Here is a 25375-nt window from a genome sequence, read left to right as displayed (position 1 = left end):
GGTTTGGCACTATAGTAGTTAATCCATTAATAGCAGTATACGGTTATTACATAAATAGAATTTCATTAATATTATCCAGGAGTGCTAGTTTATAGAATTCAGAGTGATGATATATCTTGGATTTCTAATGTAAATATATAAATGATGGTGCCTGATACCTTTTATCAAGATGTAATGTGAAGTGTCTTCAGAGACCACTCTCCTTGACTCTACCTCCTTCAGAAAGCCCCCTTCATCTTCATACTGCCTTCGGATGTGTCCTGAATGTTGCTGATTCATTTCCTTTTGGACATGTTCTATGTGCTGGTTCAGATAGTTTTTTTTAAGCAAGCCTTTGAGTTGGTACTGTGAAAAGTCATTGGACTCCTAAAAGCAAAATAAACAAACAAAAGTACTGTTTTATATTAAATGCAGATAATAGTACCATATTTCCACCCTTTCCCCAACAGGGAACAAAGAACAATTGGCTTTTTTCATTGATGGTCGTTTCATATTATAAAAGTTGAATAACAAGAAAAACTACAACTTCCTTTTAAAAAAATAATCTTCAAAAGAGTTGGGCAAAAAAAATCATGAATACTATGGCTGGGAGCGGTGGCTCATGCCTGTAATTCCAGCACTTTGGGAGGCCGAGGCAGGTGGATCACCTGAGGTCAGGAGTTCGAGAATAGCCTGGCCAACATGGTAAAACCCTGTCTCTACTAAAAATACAAAAGTTAGCCGGGTGTAGTGGCAGGCGCCTGTAATCCCAGCTACTCCAAAGACTGAGGCAGGAGAATCGCTTGAACCCGGGAGGCAGAGGTTACAGTAAGCGAAGATCGCGCCATTGCACTCCAGCCTGGGGGACAAGAGCGAGACTTCCTCTCAAAGAAAAAATAAAAATAAAAAAACATGAATACAGTTTATGATTTAATCATTATTCAGTAAATAGGTATTGGGCATGTAATGCATAGCAGTCACTATGACATTTGATTATGGCTTAACAATCTTCTAGAATGCAGGTAAATATGCAAGTGAAGTGCCCAGCACAACCTAATCCCATAAAAGACACAATAAATCATAGTAATCACAGTTATTAATAGTAATACTTAACATTATAAGGCATTTCCCATGGAGGACATTTTTCTAAGTGCTTTTACATATAATATATAATACCTCATTTTATTCTCACAATTATCCTATGAAACAGATATCACCTCCATTTTATAAATGAAGAAATCAGGACTTAAATAGGTTAGGTAACCTCCCTAGAGTCACAGGGCTAATAAGGGGTAGATCTGGGATCAAAAGCATGTCGATTTACTATAATTGAATCTATTAATATAGTAGACAACCCCGTCATCCTTGGGGTATGTTCCAAGACCCCCAGAGGATGCCTGAAACTGCAGAACCAAACCTGATTGTCATCAATCAGAACATGTTTCTCTTCATGTGTTCCACCCGAAAATTTAATGGATTTTCCATCTTAACTGAGCACTTATCACACACTGAGGTCATGACTTTTGCAGTTTATGGTACGACAGCAAAACTAGCACCAATTTCTTTTTTCCTTCTTCACAATTTCACAGCTAGAAAAGTCATTTTTATGCAGATCTTAGCAACCTCAGCCAGCATACGATTTTTTTCTTTCCTTATTAATTCAAGAACTTTCACCTTTTCATTTAAACGAGGCACTTTACAGCTTCTCTTTGGCATATTCAAATTGCCAGCATCATACTCTTGCACTGCTGTGCCATTATTAAGTCAAATAAGAGTGACTTGAGGAGAAGCACTGCAATATCGCGACAGTCAGTCTGATTACCATGACAGCTACTCAGTGATTAACAGGAAGGAAGCGTCCACAGTACGGAGACGCCAGACAAAGGGAGGATTCACGTTCCAGGCAAGATGAAGCAGGAAGGTGTGAGATTTCATCACGCCACTCAGAATGGTGTGCAACTTAAAACTTATGAATTGTTTATCTCTGAAATTTTCCATTTAATATTTTCAGACCACAGTTTACCACAGGTCACTGCAAACTGTAGAAATCAAAACCCTGAGTAAGATGGAACTATGGTATTATGATTATTACTACTGCTACTATTATCTACCATCACTACTGTTACCAATGTTACATTTGCACGACGTAGAGATGATACAAAGGCCCAACGTGGATGACTTAGAACATCTCTATCAAAATTACAGATCCAATAAGCTGCTACTCCACACCACCCTACAGTCCACCACTTCCCGAGACTTCGTGGTTGCAGAAAGAAAATACAGAACAGTAAATCACTAGGGACTGTCTCTCTTTCTCCCATTTCTTCCTATTATTGTTTACACAACCAAAATTATACTTCCTCAGCTGCCACCTTTCACACTCAAGAAATAAAATGTCTGACTGAGCCTGGATTTTTTTCCTGAAATAAAAATCAATTTACTTCTGTCCTTGTATATCCAAAGACCCAAGAATGTCACCTCTGTGCACCTTAGTGTCTGCTACTGCACACTCTTTGTGGAAAAAACAGGGAGTGATGAGAAAAGAAGTTTACCCTTCCTTTTTCGTATTTCTGCTATGAATTTAAGCAATATTCAAAAATTGTAGAAAATAAAAAACACTCCATCTACGCACTAAGGTCGATGACGCTGCAAAATTTCTATTCTGTCCTACAGTGGGTGAAAGGAGAACTATGGTAGAAGTAACAGGTAGTAGCAATAGAAAGAGAAAAAGAACTCACTCACTGGCAACTAAGACAGAGAGTCATCAATAGTAACATGAATTAAGTATCAATGGTAGCATGATCAGGAGACATATTTGCTAGCACCCAACCACACACCACCTCCACTCTAGCTTTCTGGGCCTGCCGAGCTACAAGGTGTTCCAAGGTGAAGAAGCCCCATTCCCACTGTCCAGGAAGAGGAGGAGGGAATGCGGAGAGCCAATGGCATTTCTAGGGATGCAGCAGAGGAAGATACACCTGGAATTTCAATTTAGAACTTATTTTTCCATTGTGATTAGATTCTATATAACTATTAGTTTTTATAGACAATGTATATTATAGGCTACAATAACTTTTATGAACTAACCTAAGAAATGAGTCAGTAAGCATCCACTGGACACATACCATGTGAAAAAGACTGAGCTAGGCACTGAAAATACAGAGGTGGGCAAGATAAGCATGTTTTGGAGCTAAGAACTATAAAGTGACAGTACGGGGTGATGTGAGAACAAAGACCAGGAGAAGTCTTGGGTCAAAAGTCAAGAAAGACTCCTTAGAGTAAATGTCTAAAGGCTCAAACGTATAAATAAACAATGCTTCTTAGAATCTCGGAGATACAGAAATGCTGTTTACAGTTAACTGAGTTACCATATAAGTATTGCTTATCAATTTTCTCTTCTTTCTAATAAAAAGTTTTGCTGAAGTTCTTAATTCTAAGCATGAATGTACTGTTGTACGTTTTACCTCTGGCATTGCTTCAAATAATGTTCTTCTGCGCTTGGTGAACTCTTTCATATCAGTCAAGATTTCATGCTTTACTTCAGGGGGCAGGCTGCTGAAGTCCTCAGACTCAATATCTATCGCTTGAGGATTATGAAAGAACTCTTCCTGTAAAGAGAAAAACACAGCACCATGAAATTTACATTGCGTACACTTAGTTCTACTCACCATTAGGGATATGTATTATGTTAATATAATAAACACAGTTCTACATAATCAACACTTGGCTAAACACAGTTGCATATAATCTGTGACAGGCAATAAAGTGAGTAGGCAAATTAGGGAATGTAGCCATTCACTCTTTAATTCATTCAAAAGAAAAAATACTCAGCAGGTACCTCTAAGGCACCAGGCACTGTTCGAGGTACTAAGGTACTGTGAGATCGGATAAGGTGCCAGATAAGGTCCCTGCCCTTAGGAGTAGAGGAGGGCAGACAATACATAAATAAATAAATGAACAAGATAATGGTAAGAAAATAAAGCATATTTATCTGATATGAGAGTGATTACATGAAAAGAAAACAGAAAAAAAAGATTCATTTGACAGATAAAGAAGACCCCACTAAAAAGAGGATGTGTGAGCAGGGACTTGAAAGATATCAAAGAGCCTAAGGACAGAGCATTTCAGGCTGAGAGAATAGAAAATGCAAGAACCCAAGACAGAATGAGACTTAAGAATTCAAGCAATATATATAATTCCTGTAATTAAATTAGTTTTATTTTGCTTATAACATAAAAAATGAAATTAAAAGTAAGAAATTCACAGGAGACATGGAAAAGCGTAAAACTTTTCTCAATTGTAACTCATTACAAAAAGTACTTTAAAATCCTTCATTAGTAAAAAAGATAAGCTAATACAACCTGCTGTCCTGCATGTCTGTATGTTACATGTGTACGTACTAACCAGCAAACGCGTAGGACAGAACTGTCACTGAGCTCAGCGTTTCCTGTGCCTTCCCTCACTAATGCTCCCATCACCCCTATCAGGAAGGCACTGATATCAATTTCGTTTTACAAAAAAAAAATAAAGCCTTGGAGAATTTAATCTGTGTAAGATCACACAGCTAGTGAACAGTGGAGCCTGGATTGAAACGCAGGTCTTTCTGACCTCGAGGCCCATGGTCTTAACTAAGATTGCTCTCACTAGCTGCATTAATAGCACAGCACCTCCACAACCTGAAGGATCTCGAGGTTTTCGCTCAAAAGTCTTCTACCTGATATGACAAAACAATATGAACAAACAAGAAACAGTGAATTTGGGAATCAAAAAAATGCTATCTGTGACACTAACAAACTTGAAAAAATGTTTATGAAAAAAATATATACATAAGGTATAATCTCAATTTGTAAAAAATGCTATTCACAAAAATGTGTGTGGGACATTCTTCTTGTCTAACTCTCTGCCCCTTTCATAGGGGCTGACCTTAGTAACTAGCTTCTGAGGAACAGGATGTGGTGGGAAGGATGCTGCACAACTTTCAAAGCTAGGTCAGAAAGGCAACAGGGCCTCTGCTTGGAACGTTGGGATGCCCACCCTCAGAACACAGTCACCACGCTGGGAGAAAGCCCAGGCACCCTCAGAACACAGTCACCATGCTGGGAGAAAGCCCAGGCCACATGGAGAGGCCACAAGTAGGGCTCTGGCACCAGCCGCACGGAAGTCTGGCTGACAGCCAGCATCAACCACCACCCATGGCAGCAAGGAAGCCTTGTTAGTCGCTCCAGCCCCAGCTACAGACTGGCTGCATCTACACAAGAGACCCCAGAGATAACTGCCTGGCTGAGCTCATCAACCCCTGGAACCCAGACAGGTGATGAAAACAAAAGATGTTTTAACCACTAAGTTACACAGCAACAGATAACTAGAACGTACACACATATGTGTACACATATATATGTACATATGTACATTTGATACATGTATACAAATATACACACGGGTATTCAATTATATGGGGCAGGCGAAGAATGGATGAAAATATATCAAAATGTTACTACAAGTTATTTACGAATGATATGTTTTCTATATTTTTTATGTAAGCACATATTACTATTGGTTGGTTGGTTGGTTGTAAAAGAAAAATGGCTTATTTTGAATACACAGATGTGCATAATGGCAAATTCCATATATATACACATGTATAGGTGAGTATGTATTTATATACATACATGTACACATATATATGCACAATCAGAAAGGCATCTGTCTTTACTTTTCATCAGGAACTTTCATAGTTTCATATACCTCACTAATACTCATTTTCATGTCATTCATTTCAAATAACAGAATACATTCTGAATTCAAAAATCATCTAAATACCTGTAATGCTTGTTTTTGATTCATTCTTTCTTGCCATTCTTTTTCATCTTCCTCTTCTGAACTGAAAGTCAAACACACTTTTACGGTATCTATGATTTTTAATGACTGCTTACAAAGATACTCGTACACAAGGTGCTGCTCATTATAGGAGCTACAATGGTGAATAAAACAGCAAGATCTGTGCCACTACTGGTCTCATGGTCTGGTGGGGGGCACATGTAAGTAAGCAATTAGAGTGGGATCTCATAACTTCCACCACAAGGGAAGGGCAGGTCACTAGAGATGCAATAGGGATTCACCTCACCCAATTTAGGAGGAGTCACAAAAGCTTTCCAGGATCCCCGACAATTACACTGGTGGGAGTTAGCCACGAGTTAAGTGAGGAGTCTAGTTGTAGGGAGTGGGAAGGTTCGTGGAGAAAAGTGTTCCAGGCAAAAGAACTAAGTTTTATAACCATATAGAAACAAGGAAAAGAAAGCCTGCTTGTGGATGATGTGAAGAGAGGAAGGGATAAGACTGGAAAATGTAATTAAGGAGTTAAAGTTTTATCCTAAAGAAATGAGAAGCTAAGCTGAGTGTGGTGGCTCACGCCTGTAATCCCAGCATTTTGGGAGGCTGAGGCAGGTGGATCACTTGAGGTCAGGAATTTGAGACCAGCCCAGACAACATGGTGAAACCTCATCTCTACTAAAAATATAAAAAATTTTCCAGGTGTGGTGGCAGGTGCTTGTAATCCCAGCTACTCCAGAGGCTGAGGCAGGAGAATCACTTAAACCCCGGGAGGTGGGGGTTGCCGTGAGCTAAGATTGTGCCACTGCACTCCAGTCTGGGCAACAGAGACTCCATCTCAAAAAAAAAGAAAAGAAAGGAAAAGAAAAGAGAAGCTAGAAAGTGTTTTAAGTAAGGAAATGACAATACCAGATTTGGATTTTAAACAGACTATAACACAAAACAGAGATTGGGCTTGGTGGGTGGAGTTATTACAAAAAGGGTAAGAAAAATACAAAGACAGAAAGAAGTTTAAAAACGAATAATGTAACCTGGAGAAAAAAGGACAGTGGGAGCAATGAGACAAATAGAACTGCGCTGATTCAAAAGCTAAGTTGTCTCTTGGGAACTCCTGGGAAAGGAAGAGGTGGAGAGAAGGACAGGGGACAAAGGCAAACTGTCGAGTTTCTCGTTCTCCACCTTCACTTCCATCACAGAAGCTACCAACCATTAAGAGAGAGAGAGAGAGGAAGTGGAGTCCACAGAGAGGCTAAGCAGAAAGGGCCAGAGAGATGCCAGGGGAGTGGGGCAGTGCAGCATGGTTTTTAGGGCGGAGAAGTCGAGTACACTGAGAAGTTCAAAGCATCTGCTAGATGTAGCAACAAGAATGTCATGGGTTGTGGTATTTTAGCATCATGGTGAGAGAGACCATATAGGATTGAAAAGCAGCTAGAAAGAGCATGTGTAAGCAAAGTGAAAGGAAAACTAAAATTCATGCCTTGGAGAATTTTAAATCCAAAGCCCTGGCAGAAGTTCTTTAGAATGAAGAGGAATAAGAATCATGAATCACCAAAACACAAAGAATAGTAAATAAAAACTTTAGGCTTTGAAAAATATTCTGAAAGGTACAGATCGTGCCTATTTCAGATGCATTAAGAAATTTTCACATGCCTTATCATGTAGATAACACATCAAGGTTTAAATGTGTCCGAATGTGGCAATGACTAAAATAATATTCTTAAAGAGTTAAACATTTACCTGTGTTTTTCTTCCTCTTGTAAAGGAGGCAAAACATACATATCGTTTTCTCTTCGAACCTGCGTAAGACTGGGTAGTGCTTCATCTCTGGAAAGTATACAAATCTTTAAACAGATTATATGAAATAGTATTTTGAGTCGATAATACTCCCCCACTGATTACACAGACCCTGCTCAGGATGGTGAACAGGGACCTGACCTGGCTGCCCTCGGGCCACTGCTGTGGAAAATAAATGCAGTCGAGAGAAAGGAAGGAACCATGGCGGGGCTGCTCACCCAGAGCCAAGAAGAGCATAATCAAAGTAAAAAGTGTACATGACACAACACAACAGCTGTTTTTTCTCATTAGCAAAGTTGATTCTCACAGAATGGAGAATTGCCACAACTCCAAATTACCAGGTCAAATGGCAGCCTACTTGTCTCATTTCATTCTCTATTTTCTGTTGAAAGTTAAAATTACACAGGGAAAGAGTGTCACAGGAATTCAAGACAAAAATCACTTTTTTAAAACTTCATCTCTAACATGACTGTAATTTTCCTCTTGCCTTTTGCTTTTAAAGGCAGTTTTGATGGCTTGTCTCTTCAAAAACGTTTTCAGAAGCTTCTCTGTCGTTTTCCTGGAGTCACTGGACGCTAAGTCCTTTCTCTGCCTTCTCTTCGCCTATGAGAAGAAAGGATGTAAGATCTCACTTCAGGATATTAGACCACTAGAAACATTTCTGTGATTTATTTCCCATAGAATTTGGTTTGTCTGGGTTTTCAGACTACGGTTGCTTTAGCATTTCCTCCTAATTGCCATATAAACGAATATCTTCAGCTTGCTGCTACATAAAGGACACCCAGAGTTTCTATCTATTACTTAATGGGCTACTATACAATATATTTGGGAAACTATTAATTTACTTTCAGTTTCTTTTAAATGTCCTTTAATATGCCCAAGAAGTGGAAAGCTTAAATGCTTCCCAAAAGGAATTATTTATTTATTCGATAAAATGTCACAGTGACACCAAAAACAATTTCTAATATTGCTTTTTATAAACATGCATTACTTACATGTAATTCTGCCCTTCAATATTCAAGATTATATATCACAAGAAATTCTAAAATGTATAGAAATATCTTGTAAGAAATGTTCAAGTCGTGACAAATGGATAGTCCCTGTGCTTATAGTTAAATTTCAGATAAAAATAACCAAGATATTCTCTTTTCCTTTCTAATCCTTCCACAAAGTACCTGACTTACAGTATGCCTTGGGTAACTGAAAACTGCAACATTCAAGTCTAGACACTGTTACTGAGGCAACAAACATCCCCCAGCATTTATAAAGCCTTACTTTTATCCTATATCCTCACTTAATTAGAGAGTATCTGTCTGGTATGATTACAAAGTCATCATTCCATTACTTTGGCATTTTCAACAAATAAAAGTCATATATCCAAATGGGTGCTGTCATTTGGACTGTTTAAACATTATTTTATGTCATTTTTTTAGAGATGGGGTCTCCCTGTGTTGCCCAGGCTGGACTTGGGCTCAAGCAATCCTCCTGCGTCCAGCTTTCCAAAAACATTTTTTAAAACTACTTCCAGAACAATAAAGCTGCAACTCATTCTCATTCTTCTATATCATGGTCAATTTCCTTCCTAGATAATCCACTTTAGTCACCACTTGGCACCACATAACATTGCTTACTGCTAAAATCCAATTCCCCTCAAGAGAAGGCTTGCTATCACGGAGGATACTTGATCTCAGATTCAGGGAGGCACTTCCCAAAGAGGGTTTCCACAGTGTTCTAAGCGATGGCCGCATCCTTGAAATAAATATAGAACACCTAACAAGATCCTCTCAAGGGAAAACTCTCAACGGCAAGGTTTTTAGTGGTTAGTTTTATTTTATTTAAAAGTTAAATTTTATCATTGTACCCACAATGAACTCTCATAAAACTTTTTAAAATGAAAATTAATTGTTCAAGATAAAAAAGTAGATGTAATTAAATTAAATATATGTCAAAATAAGTCTGTCTCTAAAATTCTAAGGAGAAAACAGAAATTTTATGTGAACTTTTCTAAGAATGCAGAAAGAAAAAAATTATTTGACACTTACCGAAAACTAGATGACACTTACCAAAGTCTGTTTCTTCAATAGTGGAGCGTCTCCATCAAACACAAAAACAGGACGAATTCGAAAAAATAAGAGTTTGCAGAGCCGATGAAACAAAGTGAGAAGATGAGCATTTTCTATTGAGTTCCCGTGGTGATCCCGGACTCCTTTAAGTGCTTGGTTTAACCAAATGCTAATATCTGGGAGAATTGTTAATGGAAAAATCTCTGGAATTTTTCTCTTCATCCTCACAACTTCAATTTCCTAATAACTGATATTACCCAAATGTTGAACACTAAATACTTATCACTATTCATTTAAAATTGAAAAACATTTAGCTCTCATGGGATCTACCTAAAGTCAGTTAACTTTAGTTAAGCTCTTGTTACCCTTATTCACATACTGCATTTTAAAATTATACAAAGACAGACACATCCTTTTAAGAAGTCTCGTTGCAAAGAATCGCTTCTTTAAAAAGACAAGTGATTGCTAAAGAATTTTCATGAATTAGCACAAATTTTCTGGAGGACGATTTGACAATTCATAGTGAAAAAAACTTTAAAACTTTGCAGTTGATTTTACCACTTCCAGACATTGATCCTCAAAAATCATCATAGATATATAATGAGAGTTATTTATAGAATGCTTGTTAATAATAATGAAAATATAACAATCAGTTTAAAAGTTTTCCAGCAGGTCTTTTTATAAAACTAATTATGGGCCAGGCGCAGTGGCTCACACCTGTAATCCCAGCACTTTGGGAGGCCAAGGTGGGCGGATCACGAGGTCAACAGATCAAGACCATCTGGCCAACATGGTGAAACCCTGTCTCTACTAAAAATACAAAAATTAGCCGGGCGTGGTGGCACGCACCTGTAATCCCAGCTACTCAGGAGGCTGAGGCAGAAGAATCGCTTGAACCCAGGAGGCAGAGGTTGCAGTGAGCCAAGATCGCGCCACTGCACTCCAGCCTGGGTGACAATGAGAGACTCCATCTCAAAAAAAAAAAAAAAAAAACCAGAAAGAAACCTGAACTGATACTAATTTTTGCAGGTAAATTTCTAACACAGGGAAAGAACATTGAAGGAATCCCATCAAGTTATTTCTGTTTTTATTATGTGGCAGCAATTTTTCTATGCACTGGCATATTCAATGCACTGAACAAAACACAGTATTGGCCCTATGGAGTTTATAATCTAGCAGGGAAAACACCAAGCCTTTGTGCTCCATGGCTTGCCCAGGCAATTTGTGCACTGCACTCGCTTTCACAGGGACTCTTATACACAATCAAAATCTGCTATTAAATAAGTTGAGCAGTTTAGTATTGAAATGAATGTACATTGCCTAACTTTTACTAACATAAAAAAAAATGTAGGCTCATCAACAATTAACTTACAAAACACTATGTAACAAAACACCTAGTGGAAAGCAAGCTAATGCTATGCTTATTTCCATAATATTTAGCAATACCATGGGCCAGGTATATCCAAGACCCTAGGGATATGCACCAAACAATTCAGCCATGAACAAAACAGAGACGGTCCCTATCTCCAGGAAGCCAGTGCAGCAGGACAAAAGCAATGGCAGATGATACAGCCACCAGGAAGTTTCTAGAATGTGATTTAAGGATTAACTTTGATGAACATGTGAAGAACAGATTATTAGGAAACCAGTTCTAAAATGAGTTAAAATAGCCCAAGTTAATGCAGCGAGTAGTGGTGGAGACTATGAGAAGAGGTCGGATAAAAGACACATCTCAGAAGTAGAACTTGGTGTTGATGTACAACTATCTTGTATTAGATCGATGTTTCTGCTTGCTACAAGTATAGTCTGAAAAAGCCATAGAGCTCCCTATTGCACAGGATTAAATTAGTTTCTACTTGGCCCACTACTTTAAACTTTAAGTTAAGTGAGGAAATCTAGTTTCAGATCAGTGACTCTCACCCCTGCTATCCATTAGAATAGGATATGAAGCTTCTGAAACATATGGATTATTAAACCCCATGGGCCTAAAATTTTAAATCATAGATACGGAGGTAGGTCTTCTTTTATTTTTTATTTTTCAATTAACTACAGGTAGTGCCAACACTCAGCTAGGGTTGAGAATTTTGTCTTGAATTCTTAGAGATGAAATATGTAAAATTAGATTATCTGAAAATATTCACATAAATTATTAACAAGAAATATGAAAAATGAGACAATCTGAAAATATTTGTATAATTTGACTTGTCTAATTTCAGTAAGTTTATCAACTCAAAATTAAATTCCTGCAGGCAGAAAAGTTAAAATCTGCAGCAAAGCCAAAAATCACTTTAGGTATAAGACCCAAAGACCAATAACATTTTAATACAAAAAATAAGTTTCTTTAGTTCTTTAGTTAGGTGACTTAAAATGTAATTAATCCCCATTACTATACATAGCCTAAAGAGAATGTAATAACTTGCTAATACATTTAAATGCATCTTAGAAACATTAAAATCTGTAAGAGACAAAAGTTTAACTGTTAATTCTGCATTATTTGACACAGACATTTAGACTGTATAAATAAGACACTAAGCTATATAGATGGTTTAAAGACCAAACAATTTATTATAGGGATACAAGAGTAAATTATGAAACTAGTATAATCATGGGTAAGTTTGTCATTAACAAACAACACAATAAAATCTAAATAATTTCAGGTGTCTGAATTCCCGTGAAAACGAAATAAAGCAAAATCAACTGTAGAACAAGTAATCAGATATTCTCCTTTGACATAAATGAGGTTATTATAAATATATGAGGTTGTCATTATGACTAGAATGTCTTTCACAGTCCTCTTTAAGAGACAGGCATGAACACTGCTCACTGCAGCCTTGACTTCCTGGGCCCAAGCAATCTTCCTGCCTCAGCCGTCCGTGTAGCTGGGACCACAGGTGCAGGTCACCACGTCCAGCTAATTTTTTGACTGCGTGTAGAGACAGGGGTTCACAATGTTGCCCAGGCTTGTCTTGAACCCCTGGGCTCAAATGATCCTCCTGCCTTGACCTCCCAAAGTGCTGGGATGACAGGCGTGAGCCACTGAGCCTGGCCGCAGCCCTCTTTAGTAAGTCTTCACAAGGGCTGCTACATAAAATGATCTAAATCTTTGCTGAAGTGTTAAGGGTTCTTGGCACTGAAAACTAACCTTTACCCTTTATTTCTGAGAAAATCTTTAGACTGCAATGATATAGACGAACCGCTTGAGGGCAGCAACAGCGCATGTGCTCTAAAAAAAAAAAAACCCTTTGGCTTTCCCCAATTCAAAGTACCCTGTATAAAAACTTTTAAGCCAAAAATCAATTACAGATGTAGTCAAAGATTATCCATTTCCAAAAAATGATGACAATCTCATTATATTTTAAAACTTATCAATGTCGTTTTATTTATAAGTTGTGTTCCTACTGAAGAATTAGGGCTCCGCAGTCACGGACTTCTTTGCTGAACGCCCACACACTCTTGCACTCCATTTCCGGTCCCAATCCCCTCCCCATCATTTACAGGACTCTTTCCGCAAGCCCACGAGCCCCTAGACTCATAGATCCCCATTCAGGAAATTGGTGTAAGGTATCACCAGATTCTGAGCCAGAATAGACACTCAAAAAAAAAAAAAAAAAGACTACGTAACAAAGAAAAAGATCAAAATTTCAAAAACAGTATCACGTTTTGCTAATGCAAAAAGAATTTAATTCCAATGACAAACAAAACCAGCCAAACATGTACAAAAACAACAGTCCTTAAAAAGTCAATTTTTAAAAAAATGGTAAAACACCTGTCCACACTACCCTTCCTCTAAGAAACATAAATGGGGCAAGACTCAAGCAAAACTAATGGTCGAAATCTACTCTTCTCTCCATACTGACCTCCCGGACGGGATAATAACTTTAAGATTTACTGTATTACTCGCGCTAAACTTCTCTCATTTAGGTAATTTATTTATTCCTCATTCCAATCCTGTGTGTAGATACTATCACCACCTCCACTTTGCAGATGAGAGAATTAAAGCAGAAAGGAACATAAAGCACTGCCACAAAGAGACAAACCAGGATGCACAGGCCGCTAAGACTGCAAAGCTGGGGAAAGCAGACTGGGCGGCCCTCCTCATCACCCGATTCCGCACTCAACCTACCACGGATCAAAAATATTTGCGGTGGAAAAAAATAAATAAATAAAACATACCAATAAAAACTACAAAAATTTTAAAAATACAGTATAACAACTATTTACAGATCACTTACATTGCATTCGGTATTACAAGTAATCTAGAAGCGATTTAAAAGATTACGGGAGGCAGTGCATAGTTTATATGCAAATACCACGCCATTATATAAGGGACTTGAAGGAACTTGAACATCGCGGTATGGGGAGGGGGGGCTGGAACCAAAGCCCCGGGGATACCGAGGTACGACTGTACTTAGAAACCCTAGTGACAGGGATTCTATAGCGACCCCGACCCCGACCCAAGACCGTCATCCTGCAGATGCTACTCTGTGCCCAAGGCAGAGCCCCGCGAGGAATCCAGCCCCGAATCCCTGCACCCCAAGTCCCAACGCGGCGTTAAGGATACCAACAGCCAGGATCTTCCCTTCCAGTGCCTCGGGGCTGACCTGACGCCCAGAGCACTCCAGCAGCTTCCAGAGCCCCTGGACCCCCATGAGGCGGCTGAGTCCTCAGAGCGGACCCAACAACTTCTACTCTAATTCTTCTACGACGGGCTATACCGCCGCCTAGGACCCTGGGAGGAAGCCCTCCCTGCTCCTACACAGGAAAGATGGCAAATAATACAGAAGCCACGATTTTCCAGGGCGGGGGAAAGCACTAACGGGAGCGCATTACAGGGGAGAGACTCCGGCTGCAACACGTCCCAGCTGCTGTCACCGCCTCCCGGAAGAAAGACAGGTCCAGAGAATGGCCGTTGGTGGGGAGGGGCAGGGCGTCGCTTCGCCAGCGCTTAGGCCCAAACGTCTGCGCCTCTAATGGAAGACCGGGGTGACAGGGCCACGCAGGCGACGGAAACAGCCAGAAGATGTCTCTGCGACACCGTTCGCCTTTGCTGGTGGGTCCGCAAACCCACGAAGAATGGACCCGCTCGGTTTCCGTCTAATACGACGCGCAGGGCGGAAGTCCCGCCTCCGTACCGACGTATATTTTCTGCGCTTGCAGCACTCCGGAAGTGAGAGGTTTAGCTCCAGTGTTGATTTCTTGGTGAGTTGCTACCGCCACGCTGGCATTCTGAAATCGTTAAGCATTAAAACAGTGTGCAAAAGCACCTTCTTGGTTGGGCAACGGGTTTTTGTTTTTTGTTTTTGTGGTCTCACGCTGTCGCCCATACTGGAGTGCAGCGTCGCATTCTTAGCTCACTGCAGCTTGGAACTCCTGCTGCCCTAGCTCAAGCGATTCTCCCATCTCAGCCTCTCAAGTAGCTGGGACCGCAGGCGCGCACCACTATGCTGGGCGAATTATTTTTGTAGAAACGAGATCTCCCTGTGTTGCCCAGGCTGTGAGGTGACGATTTTCTACGCGCTTTTTTAGTATCGGTTTCTCACCTTTGCGCCGCCAGTTGTGAAGACACTTAACACTAAATGTTGTTTTACACGTGAAGAGACAACCGAAAGGTGGATGCCTTCTTGGTTTTGTACTATTTATTTGTATGCTAGCACGTAGTAACCAAAGAGTAATAAAATTTAAATCCTGTGAAAATGTTGGGGTCCCAACATTACTGAACAAAAGGAAAAAGTCAAGCTGGGAACTGCTCAGGGCAAAACTTGCCTCCCATTCTAGTCAGACATTCCTCTGCTAACTGAGATAGACGCATATTCTGATTACCTCCCTCATCTACCTGTGACCTGGAAGCCCTTCGTGCTTCCGAGTTGTCCCCACCTTTCTGGAAGGAACCAGTGTACTTACATATATTGATTGATGTCTCCTGCCTCCCTAAAATGTATAAAACCAAGCTGTGCCCCAACCACCTTGGGCACCTGTCATCTGGACTTCCTGAGGCTGTGTCACAGGTGTGCTTCCTTAACATTGGCAAAATAAACTTTCTAAATTAATTGAGACCTGTCTCAAATTTTGGGGGTTCACAAGCCTTAATCCTTGACATAATAGTTTAGTTTTCTTCGGCATCTAAAATTTATAATGCCACGACTTGTAGATCAGAAATGACTAGAAATCAATTAACAGAGTAACCCCAGGAAAGGCCACAGCTCTGGAACCCTCAGGCCAAGATTCAAATCCCCCCATCATGCCTCCCTATGGTCTTACTAAAGTCACAATTTTCCAGAATTTGTATCCCCATCAGCAAGCAGGGCATAAAACCAACCTTGCAGACTTCAGGTAAGGATTCAAGGTGTTACATGCAATGCACTTAGCACTAGTAACTACTCAGTAAATGACAGTGTTAGCATCCATATTTGTTCAAATTTGAACTAAATTTAAACTCAGTGAAAAGGCTGATTTAAGGGAGCGGGCAATTTTTTTTAAGACTTCTTTATAACAGAAGTATATGGGAAATTGATTATTTATTTATTTATTTTAATTTTTTTGACAGGGTCTCACTCTGTCGCCCAGGATGGAGTGCAGTAGTGCGATCTCAGCTTACTGCAACTTCCACCTCTCTGGCTCAAGTGATGCCCCTGCCTCAGCCTCCCAAGTAGCTGAGATTACAGGCCCCCACCACCACGCCCTGATTTTTTTTTTTTTTTTGAGACAGGGTCTTGCTTTGTTGCCCAAACTGGTCTCAAACTCCTGGTCTCAAACAATCCTCCTGCCTCAGTCTCCCAAAGTGCTGGAGTTACAGACATGAGCCGCCGTGCTCTGTGGAGAAATCCATTTTTAACAAAACTATTTCTATGCCCAACAAGATGGTTCCCAGTGGCCATGTTTGGTTGACCTAGTCACAACTAATTTTCTACAGGAATAATCCTGACAAAGTGTTTTTTGCATTTCCTCCATATGTAAAGTAATCCCCAGAAACCGTTCCCAGTTGTTATTTTACTGAGAGTAATATAATTGCCTATTCAGTATTTGTCTCTTCCCCATGGTAGACTGTAAACTTAGTGAAACGAAGAACGATTTTGTTGACTGTTACATCCCCCACTCCTGGCACTTAGCAGTTCTGTAAATATTGCCTAAATGACCTCCTAAGCCTCTAGTCTAAAGCTCTCCAGTGCACCTTGCAGTCTGTTGGAAGAATCTGCTTGGAGGTTAGGCTGATAATTCATTCAGATCTCATCTGAGACATACATTGCATTGTGTTATGGTCTGAATTGTGTCCTCCAAAATTCATTTGTTGAAGCCTGAGTACCTCAGAATGTGACTGTCTGAACACATGGCATTTAAAAATGATTAAATTGAAATGAGGCCATTAGGATAGGCCCTAAATCCAATCTGACCGGTGTCGTTGTAGGAAGAGGAAATTGGTCCACATGGAGAGACTCCAGGGATGACAGGCACAGAGGAAAGGCCATGTGAGGACACAGTGAGAAGGCGGCCCTCTCCAGGTGAAGGAGACAGGCCTCAGAAGAAACCAAACCTGCCTGGTCCTGGACTTCTAGTTTCCAGAACCGTGAGAAAATAAATTTCTGTTGTTGAAGCCACCCTGTCTGTGGTGTTTTGTTATGGTAGCCCTGAGAAACTAAGACACTGTGATCCTAGGCAAGTTTCTTCACCAATGAAAGCCTCAGTTTCTGCCAGCAAAACGGGAATGCCGCCAACATCTTGTTGTTGTTGTTGTTGTTGAGCTGTTTAAGAATTGACCTGATAATGGTGTCTCATTTAGTTGAGTGAATCGCTGGTACAGGAGGGGTGGGAGTGTTATGGGTAAAGTTGAGATGCAGAATGTGATGGATCCTAGAGGAGCTGCCTGAGCCCCTCCAGTCTGGGAGAAGACAAGTTGGGAAGTATTGTAGCTGCTGCACCAACTTGGCCTAATGATACCACACAATTCTTTAACAATAATGGTAGGAGGGAAAGGAACTGCGCAGAATTTGATCTAAATAAACTTTTATTTTTTTTCTGCCCATGAGCTGGGTAAAAACAAATAGCCAACATAGGTATTTGAGTATTGTAAGTACTTTTAAAACCAAAGCAAAGGCTGGGCACGGTGGCTCATGCCTGTAATCCCAGCAATTTGTGAGGCCGAGGCAGGCGGATTACTTGAGGCCGGGAGCTCAAGACCAGCCTGGTCAACATGGTGAAACCCGGTCTCTACTAAAAATACAAAAATTAACCAGGCATGGTGGTGCATGCCTGTAATCCCAGCTATTCAGGAGGCTGAGGCAGGAGAACCACTTGAACCCGGGAGGCAGAGGCTGCAGAGAGCACCACTGCACTCCAGCCTTGGCGACAAAGCGAGACTCCATCTTCTTCTGAAGAAACAGCAACTAAGGGGGTACATATTAGATTTTAAAGGAATTAGCTCCTTAAGATGCTGTCTAAAGGGCTCTCTCTAAAGACTCTGAATAGTAAAATTCACATCTTTTGGAATGATAATAGCAAACTCTTAAATAGCACTTCCTATCTACAAAGCACTGTTCTAAACACTACATGTATTAGCTTATTCTTCAAAATCATTTATAAAGTAGATACTATTACCCCCACTTTACTAATGAGGAAGTAGGCACAGAAAAATAATTAACCTTAACTTGCCTATATCACTACAAGTGATACAGCTTGTTAAGTGCAGAGCCAGTATTTGAATGTTCATTGTATCTATGGGGATTCCTCAGAGCTGACCAACAAATCAAATATGATGGGAATTTTACTAATCTTCTAAGACAAGTATGCAGTAACTCTTGCTTACAGCTTCTGCGGGAAAAATAATCTCACTAAACTCAAACCTCATTGTGCTCCTAATAACTGGAAAGCCAAACTTAGAATACATCAAGACTTTTATAAAAACTGATTATGGTCAATAGTTTGAATAACTCATCCTCTTTTTCTAGGTGTCACCCTATCCTTTAATTTCTTATTTTATTTTGCATTTTTCTCCTTTCCTCTTGGTTCTTCCTACCTACCTCTTCTCTGAAATATTCAGTTGAACTGTATGAAATTGCTGATATTCAACCATTTTTGATCTACAAAGATGACAGCTTCATTTGGTTCAAACATAAGAATCAAATTGTCTATTTCCTATTAAATTAGAAATCTAAAATTATAGTCATAATGCATATTGTTTCATTAATAATAAAAGACACAAGATGGTTTCTTATGATGTACCAGTTGAGCAGAATTGACAAATTATCATGTACTTCAAAGACATAATGGTACTTTCTACCTAAAACAAAGGTTTAAAATCATTCATACAATTAAAAGTAGAAAACAAAACTTTATTTGATGAAAACTTTTTAAAAGTTCCAGTATGAAGTAACAAAATCAACAACCTACAAATCTCTTTCAGTTCTTTGCATTTCAAGCAAAATATTCTCTTCAGAAAAATGACCATTTCATAATATATATCCCCTTCTGTAGGCTAGGCATGTATGAGTGAACAAATGGATATAAAATTCAAGAAAAAATGAAAATATTTTAAAAATAAAAATCTGAACCTTTTCCTTGAGGTGTATTGCGATATGGTTACCAACATATTCAGCACCTTGTAATCACCAAGTTACTGATTTGAGTCCTGGAACAAGACCCTAAAATTAAAGAACAAGAGATCCTAGTCATTTGTGAGTCACAGATTGGCAGCAGAAGAAAAACTGACAGCAGCTAGAGGAGCTCAAAGACATGAAATTCACACTTCTGAAATATTTAATACTCACTTCAAACAGCTAATTGTCTATATGGTTTTTAAAAAAGGAAACAGCTCAGAGTCTGGAATATGGGTAGTTGTCCTCTGAGTGACTTGGGCATTTCTTACGCATCTTCAGTACTGTTATCAACATACGACTCCATATTGAGAGAGCAATCAAATATCAGGAGATCTCATGTCACAGATAACCCTGGGCATAGAAACTTAAGGTGCCAATTGTTCTTTTACTTTATCCCTAAGGCAAACGTCATCTAGACTTACAAAAGTCTTTCAAGACCTAAGGTTCTTGTCAATATTTGATTATTACAAACCATTCAAGAAAGTCAAAAAATCGGAATCAATGCACTAAGTCATCCATTTGCACCAAAAGAAAGGATCAGTTTCTTGAGTCTTTTCTCTTTTGCCTCTTAGTCAGAATCCTAAGAACATAACCAGGAGACAAATGAGGCAAGCAAGATCCTGCTATAAATCAAAGAACTACTAGACTCATGAAATAATTTTAAACGCATGTTAACCATGAGTGAAAACTAGAAATTGATGGCCCCAATTTCTTTAAGGGCAGATGGTACTTTACATCTTGGTCTTGAGAATAAAACTATCTGTAACAAATATCTAGAGATTCGAGTCATTTAAAAAGTCACTTCATGCTTAAGTATTTCAAATCTTGATGCTATTAAGTGAATTTGTGTTTGACTTATTTAGACAACAGTTGTAATTTTATTGAATTTTGTGAAATTTTCTGTCCAGATTATTTATATACTCTTAACTTGAAAGGACAATAATCTGTGCTTATCTGCTTATATATCTGAAATCACCCATCATAATCATGTACAAGCTTAGTATCTGGAGAACTACAAGTTTATTTTTTATACCACAAGATCTGCTCCTATTTAATGTAGGCTTACTAAAATCTTCTACTGTCTTTATACAGTCCTCTGAATAGCAGTTTCATATATAATGCCAGCTGTTCAGTACCAAACACAGTCAATCATTCCCATCGTAATCACTGTAACCCTGGTAACCACTGTTCCTTCTCTCATGGATACTAGACATCTTTTTCCATGCCGACTCCTGATGGAAACTAGCACTGAAAGACCGGCCCAGACGCCCATGCTGCTTCTTGGAAATATTGTCTTCACTCTCAGATTTGGAAATTCCCTGGGCATGTGTTGGAGGTTGTGATTCTTGTCTAATAGTTCCAAATGGAAAGTTCCAAAGGCCAAATCTTTGCCAGTTAAGTCTCTGGAATGCTATGATGCAATGCAAATTTCCCCCAACCTGAGAAGAAAAAAAAGTTGGGTGAAGAAAATAAAGGGAAATTAATTGTACTAATTTGTCCCTATGAACTCCCTTGTTTCTTTTTTACTTCACCTGCCTCAAAATGGTACTTTCCTTCCAGGCATCATCAGAGCACCTTATCCTGCACCTTTTCTGACAGCTGCCTTTACAAAATATAACAATGCCCACTGGAGCCAAAACACCTTCCTCCCCGTACCTCTCTACTACTTACTCTCAACACATACTAGAGAACTTCCCCATCTGCCTAATTCAAACACCAAGATCATTCCTCTTCCTCTCTCTCCTATTCTTCATATAGTTTTATGAGTAAGATTGTATCAATGGGATATCATTTCCCTAGAGCCTCCCTCAAAGCCTTGTTTGTACACATGACTCTGCCACAAGGCCACAGTTAATCTGGCCCAAGCTGGGCTAAGACTATGGAACTGAACCCAAGACAGCTCAGTCTCAGTCTAGACTGTTCATCTAAAAAAGATACATAAGTTGAAAGATGATGATCATAAGAAGAAAGTAATCAGACAAAAGGAGAGCTAAGAACAATGTATAGCCCCCAAAAGAGTGAAGCAGACTACCAATTACTTGGCCCTTGCTATCATTCCAATACCTGCTACCATCTACCATTCCTTTATGACTCCAGGTTATACCCCTTGCCCTAGGGTTTTAAAGACAGCCCTGTGTCCTTAAAATAATTTTCACTCCTCTATAAAATATAAGTTTCTGTTATTTACAACCTAAAGAGTGCTAAGTAAAACACTGCATTTTGGTCAGCTGGGAAATGCCTTCAAACACAATGGTGTTCTTCTTACCTTCTTTGTTTTTCTATACTGCAGTCCCCTCTCTAAGTGCCGGATATCCAGGTATTCTGGATTTTGAGTGTTTAGATCAGTAACAATATCTGCCCATCTATAGTTAAGAAGAAAGGATAAAGCACAATTTTCTTTAAGTCCAAAGTATCATTGCAATGGAATTTTTCATGAGCAAGTTGCTGCAATATTATCACAGCAATAACTGGCAGTAATTCTCTTATCTCAACATTGTTTCATCTACTAAACTGTAATAACTTCTAGTTTTATGACAATTCTGTTTATCCAACCATTGCCAAGGTTCTCAGTATACAATTGGTTACTCTTCCTACAGAATAAATAAATACCAACATATTAGATGACATCCTGCAGGCTAAAGCAGCAACATGCTATATTTCCTTTTCAATTACAGTCAAGTCCACTTTTAAAATAATGTAAAGTTAATATGTCTCTGTTAGCAGACAACACAATTGTGCAGAAAATCCAAGGGAATTACAAAACAACTACTAGAACTAATAGGATTTGGTAAAGATGTAAGATTCAAGGTCTACCTAGGTAAATCCATTGTAATTTTGTATTCAACCAGCAAATAATAAGGAAATGAAACTTTTTAAAAATCAATTTACAATAGCATCAAAAAGTATAATGCACTGAGGAAAAACTTTTTATTGCAATATCTTTTGTTTTACTTCAATTGTTTTGGCAGTACAGCTGGGTTTTGGTTACATGAATAAGTCTTTTGGTAGTGATTTCTGAGATTTTAGTGCACCCGTCACCCAGGCAGTGTACACTGTATCCAATATGTAGTCTTTTATCCCTCATCCCCCTCCCAGACTTCCCTCAGGAGTCCCCAAAGTCCATTATATCATTCTTATGCCTTTGCATCCTCAGAGCTTAGCTCCCACTTAAAATGAGAACATATGATATTTGGTTTTCCATTTCTGAGTTACTTCACTTAGAATTAATTGCCTCCAGCTCCATCCAAGTTGTTGCAAAAGACATCATTTCATTCCTTTTTATGGCTGAGTAGTATTCCATGGTATATACATACCACATTTTCTTTATCCACTCATTGGTTGATGGGTACTTAGGTTGATTCTCCATCTTTGCAATTGAGAATTGTGTCACTATAAACATGTGTGTGCCTGTGTCTTTTTCATATGACTTATTTTCCTTTGGGCAGATACTCAGTAGTGGGATTGCTGGATCAAATGGTAGAGCTACTTTTAGTTCTTTAAGGAATCTCCATACTGTTTGCCATAGTGGTTGTACTACTTTACATTCCCACCAGCAGTGTAAAAGAACACATTGAGAAAAAATGTTTAACAAAAGACATAAAACTCCATACTGAAAAATAAAAAAAAAAAGTTGAAATTAAAGTTCTAATTAAGTAAAGATATAGTCTATGTTGTTACAATGTCAATTCTCCTAAAACTAAACTATTAATTCTTTCGTTATTTATGAGACAGGGTCTCACCTTGTCACTGAGGGAGGAGAGTACAGTGATGCAATCTCAGCTCACTGCAGCCTCGACCTCCCAGGCTCAGTTCATCCTCCCGCCTCAGCCTCCCAAGTAGCTGAGACTACAGGCACATGCCACCATGCCTGGCTAATTTTTGTAGTTTTAGTAGAGATGGGGTTTCGCCATATTGCCAAGGCTGGTCTCGAAATCCTGAGCTGAAGTGATCCTCCCACCTAAGTATTGGGATTACAGGCGTGAGCCACCGCACCCAGCCGAAATTATGAATTCTATAGATTCTATCCTCATCAAAATCTTAACAGGCTTTTGAGCAAAAAGACAAATCCTAAAATTTTTATGGAAAAGCCAAGGTCCTAGAAGAGCCAAAACAATCTTTAAGAAAAAGAAAAATTCAGAAAATTCGTGCTAGCTAATTTCAGGATTTAGTATAAACAATTCAGAGTTTGACGTCAGTAAAAGGACAGACAGATTAGTAGGACAGAGTCCAGAAAGAGCCCACACATACAGTTTTCAGCAGAGGCACCAAAGAAATTAAATAAGGAAAGGAAAATCTTTGTAAACAAATGGTGTTAGAATAACTAGATAAACACTGGGGGAAAAATCAGAGTTGAGCTCTACCACATACCACACACAAAAGGTAATTAAGGCTAGGCATGGTGGCTCACATCTGTAATCCCGGCCCTTTGGGAGGCCAAGGAGGCAGGATCACTTGAGCCCAGGAGTTTTAAACCAGCCTAGGCAACACAGCAAGACTCCATCTCTACAAAAAAAATGTTTTAAATTAGTAGGGCATGGGGGCACACATCTGTGGTCTCAGCTACTCAGGAGTCTGAGGTGGGAGGATCACTTGAACCCAGGAGGTCAAGGCTTTAGTGAGCCATGATCACACCACTGTACTCTGGCCTGGGTGATAGAGACCCTGTCTCAAAATAATAATAGAAATGGATCAGAAATCTAAACATAAAATCTATAAAGCTTCTAGAAAAAAACAGGAAAGCATCTCTGAGGTTGTGGTAGGCAAAAATTTCTTATTAGGCACAAAACACATAAAAGAACAAAATTGATAACATAAATTTAATTAAAATTAATTAGAATTAGAACTTCTGTTCATCAGAAGGTTTACAACCACTTTGGAGAATTTTCTCACAGTTTCTTAAGTATACATCTATACTATGAATCAGCAATTCTAGTCCTAGGTATCTTCCAGGAGAACAAAACATATGTCCTCTAAAAGACTTGTATGACAAAAGTGACTTATCCATACAAAGGAAATGATTTGGCCATATAAAGGAATGAAGTTCTAATCCATGCTAAAACATGGATGACACTGAAAACACTGTATTAAGTGAAAGAAGCCCGGTACAAAATGTTACATACTGTATGTCACCATTTATACGAAATGTCAAGAATAGGCAAATCCCAGCCAGGTGCAGTGGCTCACGCCTGTAATCTCAACACTTTGGGAGGCTGAGGCGAGGGGATCACTTGAGGTCAGTAGTTTGAGACCAGCCTGGCCAACACGGCAAAACCCTGTCTCTACAAAAAATACAAAAATTAGCTGGGCATGATAGCGGGCGCCTGTAATCCCAGCTAGGAGGCTAAGGTAGGAGAATCTCTTGAACCTGGGAGGTGAAGGTTTGGTGAGCTGACATCACACCGCTGCACTCCAACCTAAGCAAGAGAAAGAGACTCTGTCTCAAAAAAAACCAACCAAACAAAATAGAATAGGCAAATCCCTAGAGACAGAAAGTAGATCAGTGGTTGCCAAGGCTCAGGGAATGCGGAGTGACTGCCAAGGGGCATGGGATTTCTTTCTGGAGTGACGAAGATTTTCTGCAATTAGATAGTGGTGACTGGTGCAGAACCCTGTAACTATAATAAAATCTGTGGAATTGTACATGTTTTCCCATTTCTTGAGGCAGTATCTCATTCTGTCACCCAGACGAGACTGCAGTGCAGCGGTATGATCACAGCTTACTGCAGCCTCAATCTCCTAGGCTCAAGCAATCTTCTTGCCTCTTTTTTTTTTTTTTTTTTTTTTTTTTTTTTTTTTTTGGTTGTGAAATGGTCTCAGGTTGGTCTTGAACTCCTGGGCCCAAGCGATCCTCCCACCTCAGTCTCCCAAAGTGCTGGGATTACAGGCATGAGCCACCATGCATGGTGGGTGCGGTGAACTTTATGGTATGTGAATTATATTTCACTAAAATTTTTGTATAATTTGTTTCAAGGCTTGTACATGAATGTTCCTAACAGCTTCGCTCACAAGAGACGAAACCTCAAAGCAATTCAAATGCCCATCAACAGGAAAATGGAAAACAAATTGCAGCATGCTTATGCAACAGAATACTACTCAGCAATAAAAAAAATAAACTCCTGATAC

The 25375-nt window shown here is 39.3% G+C and overlaps 2 protein-coding genes and 1 long non-coding RNA gene across 38 annotated transcripts in view; 1 reads left to right on the top strand and 2 right to left on the bottom strand.

Annotated features, from left to right (window-relative positions):
• ERCC5 (ERCC excision repair 5, endonuclease) overlaps window positions 1–14535 on the bottom strand; it is a 28290-nt gene extending 13755 nt beyond the window's left edge. The window contains exons 1-7 of the mRNA XM_001096257.5: window positions 14227–14535; window positions 9666–9841; window positions 8090–8205; window positions 7546–7632; window positions 5800–5860; window positions 3444–3587; window positions 159–366 (exon numbers count right to left, since the gene is read on the bottom strand). Coding sequence (XP_001096257.5) covers window positions 159–366; window positions 3444–3587; window positions 5800–5860; window positions 7546–7632; window positions 8090–8205; window positions 9666–9841; window positions 14227–14314 — 880 coding nt within the window. The 5' untranslated portion in view covers window positions 14315–14535. The remainder of the gene's footprint in view (window positions 1–158; window positions 367–3443; window positions 3588–5799; window positions 5861–7545; window positions 7633–8089; window positions 8206–9665; window positions 9842–14226) is intronic.
• A 266-nt stretch (window positions 14536–14801) lies between these two features.
• Window positions 14802–17257, top strand: LOC144336180 (uncharacterized). The gene is made up of 2 exons (XR_013407720.1): window positions 14802–14864; window positions 17068–17257. It is a non-coding gene; the product is annotated as an uncharacterized LOC144336180 (long non-coding RNA).
• Window positions 17258–18967: 1710 nt separating this feature from the next.
• The window catches only part of BIVM (basic, immunoglobulin-like variable motif containing), a 39159-nt gene continuing 32751 nt past the window's right edge, over window positions 18968–25375 (bottom strand). For all 36 annotated transcript variants that reach the window (XM_077973949.1, XM_077973960.1, XM_015121414.3 and 33 more), the window contains 2 exons: window positions 21519–21615; window positions 18968–20691 (listed from right to left, as the gene is read on the bottom strand). In XM_077973949.1, the coding sequence (XP_077830075.1) occupies window positions 20398–20691; window positions 21519–21615 (391 nt within the window). In that variant the 3' untranslated portion in view covers window positions 18968–20397. The remainder of the gene's footprint in view (window positions 20692–21518; window positions 21616–25375) is intronic.

This window comes from Macaca mulatta, chromosome 17 (assembly GCF_049350105.2).
Source record: "Macaca mulatta isolate MMU2019108-1 chromosome 17, T2T-MMU8v2.0, whole genome shotgun sequence".
Taxonomy (NCBI): Eukaryota; Metazoa; Chordata; class Mammalia; order Primates; family Cercopithecidae; genus Macaca; species Macaca mulatta.
This window is presented reverse-complemented; position numbering and strand designations above follow the sequence as displayed.